Source organism: Myotis nattereri (genome assembly GCF_964212035.1).
Source record: "Myotis nattereri genome assembly, chromosome: 1".
Lineage (NCBI taxonomy): Eukaryota > Metazoa > Chordata > Mammalia > Chiroptera > Vespertilionidae > Myotis > Myotis nattereri.
The window spans coordinates 197,260,364-197,273,585 of NC_138075.1; the positions used below are offsets into that span (position 1 = coordinate 197,260,364).

Sequence of the window (13,222 nt, forward strand, 5' to 3'; positions counted from 1 at the left end):
CCCTCTGCAGGGGCCTGCGGGCTGGGGGCAGCTCCTACTTTGAGTGTCTGCCCTCTGGTGGTCAGTGCGCATCATAGCGACTGGTCGTTCCACCAGTCAGTCGATTTGCATATTAGCCTTTTATTATATAGGATTACACTAGAGGCCTGGTGCATAAAATTCGTGCACTTGGAGGGGGGAGGGGTCCCTTAGCCTGGCATGCACCCTCTCACAGTCCAGAAGCCCTTGGGGGATGTCCAACTGCCATGGAGGCAGGAGAGGCTCCTGGTGCTGTGCTCGCCAGCCATGAGCCAGGCTTCTGGCTGAGCAGTGCTCCCTCTGTGAGAGCACATTGACCACCAGGGGGCAGCTGCTGCATTGAGCGTCTGTCCCCTGGTGGTCAGTGCACATCATAGCAACCAGTCGTTCTACCGTTCAGTCAACTTCAATATTAGCCTTTTATTATATAGGAGGATAACATGAGGTATTCATGCTTTCATTTTAGAGGGCAAAGTAATTACTTCCCTTCATAATGAACAGCATCTTAAAGGGTCCTTTATTCATAAAAAGTGCCCAAGTTCTAATATGGAGTTGAAGTTCCATCTAAGGGTAGGCTGGAATTTTAACGGCCTATTAGAGGAATCAGAGACTGGCATGGTTTCCCTGTTTTATTAAATTTTATTTTTTTCATGTATAGGGCATAATGTCACAGGAAGGTCATAGTATTCTGCCACCTGTGAGGAGTAAGCCCAAGTTGCTGTTGGATGTGTTAATCACAGAGGAGTCATTCTTCAGGCACTCTGCTCTCTCCACATCCAACCTGTTTTATTTTAGATGTCTCTAACAGTCTATGGTTATGGCCCACCACTTAACATTTTTGCTATAAAGCAATTTTGCTCTACCCAGGAAAGATGGTCTTAGCCCCTCAGGGGATGCTAGCCATCCTCTGGAACTGGGGTCAGTAAACTCTTTTTGTAAAAGAACAAAGTATTTTAAACAATGTGGGCCAGGTAGTCTCTGTTGCATGTACTCAATCCTACCTTTGTAGCACAAAAACAGCGATAGATAACATATAAATGAAGGAGTGTGGTTGTGGTTCAATACAACTTAATGGCACTGAAATTTGAACTTCATATAATTTTTAGGTCACAAAATATTAATCTTGTATTGAGATCTTTTTCAATCATTTAAACATGTAAAAACCATTCCTGGCGCTTGGGTTTTAAAAAAAATTGGTAGCAGGCCATAGCTTGCCAGCACCTGCTAAAATTCAAAGGAGAACACAGTCATTTGGTTATAAAATGGGATTTTGTATTATGTCCTCTGGTGCTGTACCAAGAAACCAAACCAAAGATCCTCTACTTGGACAATTAAAAACTATGCTTGATATAGTCCTGTTTGGTGAAAAGCAACTGGTGGCACTGAAACTTGGTGAGAAATGCCTGACTCAGGATTGAAAAGAAAAGATGGGTCCACCAATGGATGGAAAGGAGCCTGTGATTCCTCTATCTAAGCATCAGCTTCTTAAATGTCTTCATGTCAAGAGAACTTGATGTGGTTAAAGAGGTAGCAAGATCTCTCTTAACCAATTAAAAGTGGCATGAGGTTTGACTAGTGTAGCTTTGCTTCCTTAGAGCGCTTGGTATTACGGTTTGTATTGAGTTCAGCTTTGGATTTGGTTTGTATTGAGTTCAGCTTGAACTCATGGTTCTATCAATGTTTACTGATATGGAGAACGGGGTTGACATACTTTCCTCAGAAGCAAGGTAAGTCAGATTTTCTGTCAGAGCAAAACAAAGTTACGGAATCACCCCTAGGTGAGGAAAGTAGCAGACTGAGCTCACCAGAGAAAAGGGGATTAGTATATCGAAGAAAACACCAAAGGAGCTGTAGGCCAGGGTAACCAAGAGAAGGCACTGAAAGCTCTGCACTAAGTGCCTAAGACTGTGAAGGGCCTCCTGGGAGGAAAGAAAAGGAGATTGTGGCCATAGTCTGAAGCACAGAGCAAAATGGAGTGAATGCCAGATCCAGTCAGCTGCTGGGCAAAAAGGGAGAAGGGTAGCCTAGTAGTTCTGCGTGACAAAAATACACCATGGTACTTGTACTTTGGATTTGAATATAGACATGAACCAGAAGAAGTGGGGGGTGGTCCATTCAAGTAGCTCTCCTTCTTAGGATGTATGCAGAGCTTGCAAAAAGGGGGGGAGGGGAGATGAAAAAAGCAGCTTCTATCTTAGTTCTTTACCTAATGTCTAACTTATCAAGACTTGTAGTCAAATAGCAAAGAGCAAAAATTTAAGATGCCCTGTGATTTCCTTAATTAAATGGACACATCCAGCTCTTGTTCTTATTTCATTAAGTTTTGTTAGATAATCAGGAATTCCTCAGGAATATAATCTCAGGCCTTTTCCTAATTATCCCTTTGATTTTCAAATTCTGCTGTTTATTTTACTATAAATTTTTGCAATTCTCAGTGTTTGTATATTAGATCCATGTCTTTTTCGCGCATCATTTCTTTTTATCCTTCTGAGTTCTGAATTCTAGGTGAATTTCTTGAGTTTGTTTTCTACTCCACCAACTCATTTTTCTGGTATTTCCATTCTGTTCACTAACACTTTCAGTTTTTATTTATCAATCTTTTTTCTCTAATTGTCATTACTACAATCCTGTTGGATCTCAAGTTGCTACTACTTCATGACTGATTTACTTTCATATATGCAATGTCATGTTGATGTCTGAAAATCCTTTCCTGCTTCTTATTACAAATGTATTTAGAGAAATTATTTCCTCTGATACTTCAGAGTGATGCCCTTCTTCTGACTTGGCATCTTTTAACTTATTGCAAATCCCAGTCCAGAGAAAACCTATCTTCAGTGACTGTTTATTTCCTTCAGCCATCTGCATTCTAAATGGACCAATGGCTAACCAACCCAATATCCTAAGGTAAATATTCTGCATTACTGTATCTTTTTCTCATTTCCATACAAGTCATCCAAACCTTTTGATTTTATGTAAGAAATGTTTCCTAAACCTGGCCTCTGTTCTCTAAGTTCACTGCCACTATTTCAGTTCAGACACATGCTCTCTCATTTGCCATCAGTTTCTTAAGGCTCTAAACTCATCTTTCCTATTTCTGCCAGAATTCATTTTTTTAAAAGGCATGCTACTCATGTCACCCCCTGGATTAAAAATTTCTCTTTGTTCTCTATGTTTATAAGATAAAATCCAGACACACTTGGTTATCATACCAACTTCATAACCTCAATCCAACCTATAGATTCAGCCTATTTTTTCATACTGACCTTACCATTTTTCAGACATATCACCATTTTAAACTCTGTATATAAATACTCTGATTTTATATTTCTTTGAAAGAAGAAAGATAAGCACAGTGACATAGGTAGCAAAAAAATTCTGTAATTTTCAGCAATCCTATGCTATACAGTACAAATGATCTTAAGTATCTGTTAGGGGAATTTTTGAAACATGTAGGTACAAAAATTGCCTGCAATCATATCAATCTAAGAAAGTCTTTAAAAATACAGGTACTCAAAATCTACTCAGATTTACTCGGTGAATAAGAACCTCCAGACTTTTTAAAAGTTCCGCAGGTGATTCTGCTGCCAGGCCAACTTTGGGTACTACTGCTCAAAGGCCTAGTCCACAAATGCCACCACAACAAACCTCACACAGCCACCACCTTGTTCCCAGAGGTGAAATAACAAAGCATTCAACAAACTTACCTAAGTGAATTCATCTCTGTTTTATGAAGAGATGAGTCACCAGCCACATGGCTAAGTTTTTGAGCTTGGAATTTTGCTTTGTTCTCTAATGATTCCATTGATTCTTTCATTATTAACATTTTAGACTTTAATTCACAGTTTTCATTTTCAAGCTATAATTTAAATTTTAAAAGTTAATACATACATGTCTTAATTTTATTTTCCTTAAGCATATTTTAATAACATTTCTGGAAGAAAACTAAGGGAAAATAGATTTATTTAAAAGTCCTTTAAAAATCATGTGTACACTTTAGATTCTACCTGTAAGAATAGGCATATACATTTATCTCTCCTTTTCAGTATCATTGAAATGAAAAAATGTATACCAAAAAAAAGCAAGAAAGGAAGAAAATGAAATATTCATGAAAACAATAAAGAGAGAAAGGGAAACAATTAGCAAAGCAAAAATTTTAAGAAATTTCTAAAAACCAAACCAAACCAGCACGTGGGTAGGCCTGATTTAAAGAAAAATCATATCAGAAAATACTGTAACCCAAACACAAATGGGCAAGACATAAGAAAAAACTGAAAAAATTCCTGCAGGGCAGAAAACATAACCTGATTTAATGTAAAAACATACATGTTTCTGAATGGAAATACAATACTGGAAATGTAATACAATTTCCTGAAATAACTATAAATTCAATGAAATTTTAACAAGAATCCTAACAGAATTGTTTTTAAAATAAGGGGGTGGGTGGCTTAAATTTCATTCTAAAATTCATTTAGGAAGAAAGGAATTTAAGAAAAAACAGCTCTTTCTCATGGCGCCTTGAAGGCAGTCGGCTACTTCAGAATGAAGCTGAACATCTCTTTCCCAGCCACTGGCTGCCAGAAACCCATTGAAGTAGATGATGAACACAAACGTCGTGCCTTTTATGAGAAGGGCCATAGAAATTGCTGCTGATGCTCTGGGTGAAGATGGAAGGGTTATGTGGTTCCAATCTGTGGTGGCTATGACAAACAAGGTTTCCCCATGAACCAGTGTGTCTTGATCCATGGCCAAGTACATCTGCTACTAAGAGGGGATTCCTGTTATAGACCAAGGAGGACTGGAGAAAGTGCAATTCTGTTCAGGTTGCATTGTGGATGCCAATTTCAGTATTCTCAACTTGGTCATTGTTAAAAAAGGGGAGATGCCCTAGCCAGTATGTCTCAGTGGATAAAGCGTCAGCCTGCGGACCTAGGGGTCCCAGGTTTGATTCCGGTCAAGGGCACATACCTTGGTTGCAGGCTCCTCCCCAGCCTGGACCTTGGTTGGGGTTCGTGCAGGAGGCAACCAATCAATGTGTTTCTCTCACATTGATGTTTCTCTGTTTTTCCCTCTCTCTTACACTTTCCCTAAAAATCAGTGGAAAAATATCCTCAGGTGAGGACTAAAAGGAAAAGGGGGGTGGAGGGAGACATTCCTGGTCTCACTGATACTACTGTGCCTTGTTAACTGGGGTCCAAAAGAGCTAGCAGAATCCACAAACTTTTCAATCTCTCTAAAGAAGATGTCCGTCAATATGTTGTGAGAAAACCCCTAAACAAAGAAGGTACGAAACCTAGGACCACACTACCCTAGATTCAGTGTCCTTTTATTCCACATGTACTGCAACAAGTTGGCATACTGCTCTGAAGAAGCAGCATACTGTACTAAGAAAAATAAGGAAGATACAGAATATGCTAAACTTTAGGCTAAGAGAATGAAGGAGGCCAAAGGAAAATGCCAGAGCAGATTGTCAAGAGACGTAGGCTGTCCTCTCTGAGAGCTTCTATCTCCAAGTCTGAGTTTATTCAACAGTGAGGTTTTTCTATGAGGAACAGATAAATAAGTTCAGACATTAAAAAAACAAACCAGGAAAAATTGGGGTTGGGGAAGAATGCAAGTCAACTTGCCTTATGAGATGTCAAAATAAATTAGAAAGCTACTGTAATTAAAAGTGTGGATTTCACATAGAAATTGACAAGGAAATATATGTACACAGATGTAAATTAGGGAAGAGAGAAAATAATAAAAACTTTAAAAATAGAGTTGGAACAGCCACTCACTGGAGGAAAAAATAGGTAGATTTCTATTTTATTTTGTATACTGTACAAAAATAAATACAAAATAGAATAATGTACATGTAAATTTCAAAACCAAGAAATATTAGTAATAAATGTCTTCCAGTTAAAACTGTAAACTAACCACATTTTATCTCTCCTCCTGCTGGAAACAGTGCTAAAATGGCAATAAAAGAACAAGAAAGCTATACTATATGCTCATCCTATCCTATATAATAAAAGGGCAATATGCAAATGGATGCTAACGGCGGTACTACCAGGAACGACGGGTCGCTATGATGCACACTGACCACCAGGGGGCAGGCGCTCAACACAGGAGCTGCCCCCGGTGGTCAGTGCACTTCCACAGGGGGTGCTCTGCTCAGCCACAAGCTGGGTTGAAGGCTGTGTGCACAGGGGGGTGGAAGCCTCTCCCACCTTCTCAGCAGTGCTAAGGATGTCCGACTGTGGCAGGTGGACATCACTCGAGGGTTCCTGGGCTGCCAGAGGGATGGCTGACTGCCAGCTTGGGCTCGCTCCCTCATGGAGCAGGCCTAAGCCAGCAGGTAGACATCCCCCGATGGGGTCCCGGACATGAGAGGACACTGGCCAGCTGGGTTGAGGTACCCTCCCAAGTGCACGAATTTTCATGCACCGGGCCTCTAGTGAGTGACTTCAACAACTTGTGGAAGACAAGAGTAGATTGAATAATGACTCAAAATGAAAGATACAATCTAAAGCAGTTTCTGAATCTAAAACCTACTGACTTTTGGGGCCAGATAATTCTTTGTTGTGGGGGGTGCGAAGGGTGTCCTCTGTATTGTAGGATGCTTAATAGCTTCCCTGGCCAATACCTACTAGATACAAGAAGCACCTGCTCCCCTAATTATAACAACCCAAAATTCCCCAGATATTTGCCTCTTAGGAGCACCATTAATCTAAAGGGACCACAACAGGAAATACCAATATGCAGCCTGATGACATATCCAGAAGAAGCTCAGCTCGCTGAAGCACCAAGCATTAGGTTGGGGTCAGGAGAAGAATTAACAAGAAGACTGGCTGAAAGTCTATATACTGGGACTCTCATACCCAGATATCTCCCACCTCTCTCTAAAATGTTCTCTTGGAAATAAAGAAAGTAAGAAAATATATATATTTTAAAAAATCAACAGAAGGGGTTAGGAAATAAAGTAGAGGAAATCTACCAGCTCTGAAGCCTTCATATCTGACAGAACAATTCCTACATCATGTTTTTCTTTAAATTATTTGTGATTCGGGGCTCTTTGTTTCCATGCAAATTTTAAAATCTATTGTCAGTGTTCACACACACACCACCTTCTTGAGATTTCAGACAGATCTACATTAACTTTATAGATCAATTTGGGGAGAATATACATTCTTTTTATAAACATGAATATCTGTCACCTTTTTGTATAAACCTGATATATATCTCCACTTGTTTGTCTTCTTTAATGTCTTTCAATAAGGTTGCATAATGTTTTCTATAAAGAGCCTGGAAATTTATACACAAGTATGTTGTATTATTTATCATGCCACTGGAATTCATTGCACATTCTGAATCCGAGGATTCCTATGTTTTATAATTCCTAGAAAATTATCAGCCATTACCTCTTCAACTACTGCCTCTCCTACATTCTATTATATTCTCCTAGAATTCTGACTAAACATATGTTATACCTTCTTACTTCATTCTCTTAAGACTAACTTATTTTATATTTTCTCTTAGTCTCTTTCCAGTGACTTCTAGTACTTATATTTTCCAGTTCATTAACTCTCACTTTCAGTTTCTACACAAGCTGGAGTCACAGGAACCCTTCTATCTGAATAATTAAAAAAAAAAAAAGACAAAATATATAAAACAATGGTTTTCAAAACACTGAGCATCAGGCAATGATTGACAGTGACCGAGAGACAAGAAACAAATGAGATGAGCCCTCTGATTGCTCCAGCTTGTTGCCTGAAGAATTTCCAAACGGTGGCACAGGAAAAGGAACCCAGGTGGAGTCTAGTGGTTCCCCTAAGTTCAAAAGACAGGACTGAGAGTTTGCAGGGCAGATACTGGAGGAGAGCTGCACAGAGTGAGAGCTCTGGAGTTCTGCAAAGGGTGGCTCTTGAGTCTTCAGCTGAGCAGAGCTCAGTATAGAGGATGCTACTCAAGGTCAGGGGAAGAACCATCAAAGAATTAGAAGCAACAATACTCAGGACTCATGCAGGGCCTGGAATAGTTCCTGTTCATATCACTCATTTGAAAACAACATAATTCATGGAGTAACAGGAAGTGTACTCAAAAGGGTTTTGTCTCAGTAGTGAAACACAATTAGTTCAATACTAAATGTACTCTGGTCCCACCCAATGAAGCTTAAATGCAAAAGTGAAAAGGATTAAGCCACCTCTATCTGACTTAATTGTATCTCAGAACAAACCTCAAGAATATTTATAGTAATCCAGCAACCAAGAAAGTAAAATTCACAATGTCTGACATCCAATTTAAAGGTACTGAGCACGCACAGAAGCAGGAAACTACAAACCACGAGGAGGAGAGAAAAAAAACAACTAATCCAAAGGAGAAAGAAATCAATCAAAGAATTAGTAGACAAATAAAAACAATGACAAAATGAAACATAGAGACAAAAAAGACCGTCAGAATGCATACCAGCCGAAACCGGTTTGGCTCAGTGGATAGAGCCTCGGCCTGCAGACTGAAAGGTCCCAGGTTCGATTCCGGTCAAGGGCATGTACCTGGGTTGCTGAAAGGTCCCAGGTTCAATTCCGGTTAAGGGCATGTACCTGGGTTGCGGGCATATCCCCAGTGGGAGATGTGCAGGAGGCAGCTGATCGATGTTTCTCTCTCATCGATGTTTCTAGCTCTCTATCTCTCTCCCTTCCTCTCTGTAAAAAATCAATGGAGTATATTTAAAAAAAAAAAAAAAAGAATGCATACCAGTTTGTTCAAAATCCTATTTCTAAAGAGAGCAATAAGGAATGCAAATGAATTCTACTGTGTACTCTACCTCCTTATATTACATTTTTAACAAGGGCAAAACAATAAGCATAACTAACACTACTGCGTACTTACAATATGCCAGTGACTCTTTTAAATTCTTAATATGTATTAACTCATTTACTCTCCACAGATTAAGTACTAGCACTATTCCTATTTTACAAATAAAAAAATTGAGGGATGGAAAGTTTAAGTACTGCCTACAGGTTAATAGGTGATAGAGAGGGATTTGGACTCAAGTAGTCAGTCTTCGTAGTACAGAGTCTATCATTTTTATACAACTGCTCTAGCATCATACTATTTTGTAATATCAAAAATATAGAGTATATTAAAACTATAATTAACATAGTCATTCATACAACCTAATATACCCCAAATCCAATTTGATAAATTACCTGGTGATTAACGTATGTTAAATGTTCAATAGTTTTCTCTAATTCTGATTTTCCAAAAAGACTCATTTCCTGGAAACTCTGAAAGAGAATTTTATAAAAGATATTTATTCACATTAGATAATACAGCAAAGTTATGAAAGTAAGCAATGCAAGTCTCTAGTACTATTCTACTTGCTTTTTTTTTAAATAACAAAATGTTTTAGCAAGAAAATTATTAAACATGAAAAAAATCACGATGCTTTCGGTTGAAAAAAACGCAACACTCTACCTCCATGTGTGATTGTAACAGAAGACACAGATTGGCATAAATTCATTTCTAAAAATTTGTACAGATTGATTCATTAGCATAACCATAAAGGGAAAAAAGCCAGCAGGTTAAGTATATTCAGGAGTATGTCCTGAGAACAGAGTGTAAGGGAAATAAAAATGAGATCAGAGAGAGAAAGGAAACAGAATACTGCAGTACTATGCAAGCCACCAGATCGTGTCCAGCCCATCATGCTCAGTCCTGATCACCCAGCAGCAAGCTAACCCACTGGTTGAAGTGTCTGCCCCCCTGGTGGTCAGTGAGCGGTTGAGCATCCTTAGCATATCATTAGCATATTACGCTTTGATTGGTTGAGTGGCTGGCCAGATGACCAGACACTTAGCATATTAGGCTTTTATTATATAGGACTAGAGGTCCGGTGCACAAAAATTTGTGCACTCGGGGGGAAGGGAGGGCCCCTCAGCCCGGCCTGTGCCCTCTCGCAGTCTGGGACCCCTCGGGAGATAACGCCCTGCTGGCTTAGGCCTGCTCCCGGGTGGCAGAGGGCAGGCCCAATCCCTAGGTGCAGCCCCTGGTCTGGCTCAGAGCAGGGCCGATTGGGGAGTTGGGGCGCCGCCCCCTGTCATGCACAGAGCAGGGCGGATTGGGAGGTTGCGATGCCACCCTCAGTCACGCTCAGGGTAGGGCCGATTGGGGGGTTGGGGCACCGCCCCGTCACACACAAGGCAGGGTCGATGGGGAGGTTGTGGCGCCACACCGTCACGCACAGAGCAGGGCCCATCAGGGGGTTTGGGGCGCTGCCCCCTGTCATGCACAGAGCAGGGCCCATCAGGGGGGTTTGGGCTCCTTACCCTGTCACCCACAGAGCAGGGTCGATCAGGGGGTTGGGGAGCTCCCCCCTGTCACGCACAGAGCAGGGCCCATCAGGGGGATTGGGGAGCTCCCCCGTCACGCACAGAGCAGGGCCCATAAGGGGGTTGCGGAGCTCCCCCGTGTCACTCACAGAGTAGGGCCGATAGGGGAGTTGGGGCACCGCCCCCTGTCACACACAGAGCAGAGCAGATCAGGGGGTTGGGGCGCCGCACCCTGTCACACACAGAGCCGCAGGGCGATCAGGGGGTTGGGGAGCTCTCCCGTATCAGGCACAGAGCAGGGCTGATCAGGAGGTTGGGGTGCCTTCCCCTGTCACGAAACAGAGCAGGGCAGATAGGGAGGTTGTGGCCCCGCCCCCTGTCACACACAGAGCTGCAGGGCGATCAGGGGGTTTGGGCACTGCCCTGTCACGCTGATCCCGGTGCCAGGAGGCCCCTCGGCTCTGCTGATCCTGGTGCTGGGAGGCATATTACCTTTTTATTATATAGGATAGAGGCCTGGTGCATGGGTGGGGCTGGCTGGTTTGCCCTGAAGGGTGTCCTGGATCAGGGTGGGGGTCCCCACTGAGGTGCCTGGCCAGCCTGAGTGAGGGGATGATGGCTGTTTGCAGCTGGTCACACACCCATCAGGATGGGGTTCCCCACTGGGGTGCCTGGCCAGCCTGGGTGAGAGGATGATGGCTGTTTGCAGCTGGTCACACACCCTTCAGGGTGGGGTTCCCCACTGGGGTGCCTGGCCAGCCTGGGTGAGAGGATGATGGCTGTTTGCAGCTGGTCACACACCCTTCAGGGTGGGGGTCCCCACTGGGGTGCCTGGCCAGTCTGGGTGAGGGGCTGAGGGCTAAAGCTCCCAAGTGCTCCTTTTTTTCTTTTTCTTTTTATTCTGGGCCAGCTTTAGCTCTGGCTCCAGCTCTGAGGCCTCTGCTGCTGAAAGCAGGTATCTGGTTTGTTTGGGTTCTATAATCGAAACAATGTATAACTCCAGCTCTGAGATCCCGTCTAGCTGAAAGCAGGTTTCTGAGGTTTTGTTTAGCTTCTATATTTGTTACAATGTTTCAAACTGCAGTCTCAGAGGTCGGCAAGGCAGGCGGGGAACATTGGTTTCCTCCGTCACTGAAGCAAGCAAGCCTCATGTTCATTTCAAGCTGCCTGGCTGCTGGCTGCCATCTTGGCTGGCAGTTAATTTGCATATCATCCTGATTAGCCAATGGGAAGGGTAGCGGTCGTACGCTAATTACCATGTTTCTCTTTTATTAGATAGGATTACTTTGGGAAGGCAGTATTCCAAAAGATGCAAATTGAAGGTATTCTTTCAGGGTAAAAGTTTAACTGAAATTTTCTGACAAAGAGACTGCCCTAATAATGCTTAAATGTTCTTATTTCTAATTGTAGCTGCTAATTTCTAAACATTAACTCAGTAACATTTTTTTGGAAGTAAACTATGAACTCCATAATAGTAACATTAACAGTTAATACTGAGTTCTTATTATGTGCTGAGTACTTGCTTTATATATATTAACGTATTTTTCTGAGATTATAAAAGGAGTTATAAAAGACTGCCCCTAGATATGACATCCAAAAACATAAACAACAACAAAAAATAAGTTGGACTTCCTCAACATTAAAAATTTTTGTGCTTCAATGGATACTAATAAGAACATTAAAAGATAACACACAGAATGGGTGAAAGTATTTGCAAATCATATCTGATAAAGGGGATTTTATTGATAATATATAAGTACTCTTACAACTTAATGAGACAAATAACCCAATCTAAAAAAGGGCAGATGATCTAAACTGACATTTCTCCAAAAAAAGATATACAAATGGCCAAGTAAGTACATGGAAAGATGATCAACATCATTATCCATCAGGAAAATGCAAAACAAGACTACAATAGATAATACTACCCACCAGCATGACAATAATAAAAGACAGACAGTAACAGCGTTGGTGAGGATGTGTATACACTGCTGGTGGGAATATAAATGGTACAGCTGATTTGGAAAACAGCCTGGCAATTGTTAATATGGTTAAATGTAGTCATCAAATGAACCTAGGTATATACCCAAGAAAAGTGAAAACATACATCCACACAAAAAGTTGTACAGGAATATTCATGGCACCATTATACTTTATAGCCAAAAACCACGCAATTGATAAAACAAAATGTTGTCCATCTATATGATGGAATAAAAAAGAATAAAGTATTGAGATACATACTACAACATGAATGTATCTTGAAAACATTATGCTAAATGAGAGAAGCCAGACATAAATACTGAATACTGAATTATTCAATTTATATGAAATGCCCAGAGTAGGCAAATCTGTTTCAGACAAAAAGTAGATTAGTGGTTGCCTTGGACTGAGGATGGGGGAAATGGAGAGCAGCTGATAATGGGTACACGGTTTCTTTTGAGATAATGAAAATGCTCTAAAACTGATTGATGTGATGGTTGAACAAATGTGTGAATACACTAATAATTACCTGAGATGGGTGAATTGTATGGTATGTGACTATCTCAATAAAACTGTTTTACAAAAAGAAGATAATATTCCTCCATGTAAGGAACTACCTATTGAAATCAGAAATTAATTATCTTCTATAAAGAACCAGATAAGTATTTTCAGCCTTATGAGCCAGAAACATAGTTTCTGTTGTAACTACTAAATTCTGCAATTGCAGCAAAAAAGACGCCACACAGAACATGCAAATTAATGAGCATCGTATTCTAAAAACATTTACCAATAATGAAATTTGAATTTCAAATATTTCAGGTGTCATAAAATTTTCTTCTTTTGGTAGCTTTCCAATGATTTAAAAATGTAAACACCATTCTTAGCTCAAAGGCCATACAAAAATATTGTTTGGA

At 40.9% G+C, this 13,222-nt stretch overlaps 1 protein-coding gene and 1 pseudogene across 2 annotated transcripts in view; one reads left to right on the forward strand and one right to left on the reverse strand.

Moving 5' to 3' along the window:
• CEP135 (centrosomal protein 135) overlaps positions 1-13,222 on the reverse strand; it is a 72,727-nt gene that overhangs the window by 27,086 nt on the left and 32,419 nt on the right. The window contains exons 14-15 of the mRNA XM_081096925.1: positions 9,207-9,284; positions 3,723-3,874 (exon numbers count right to left, since the gene is read on the reverse strand). Coding sequence (XP_080953051.1) covers positions 3,723-3,874; positions 9,207-9,284 — 230 coding nt within the window. The remainder of the gene's footprint in view (positions 1-3,722; positions 3,875-9,206; positions 9,285-13,222) is intronic.
• On the forward strand, positions 4,558-5,550 carry LOC308529850 (small ribosomal subunit protein eS6-like; annotated as a pseudogene). Its single transcript has 2 exons — positions 4,558-4,897; positions 5,161-5,550. The product of its transcript is annotated as a small ribosomal subunit protein eS6-like (transcript).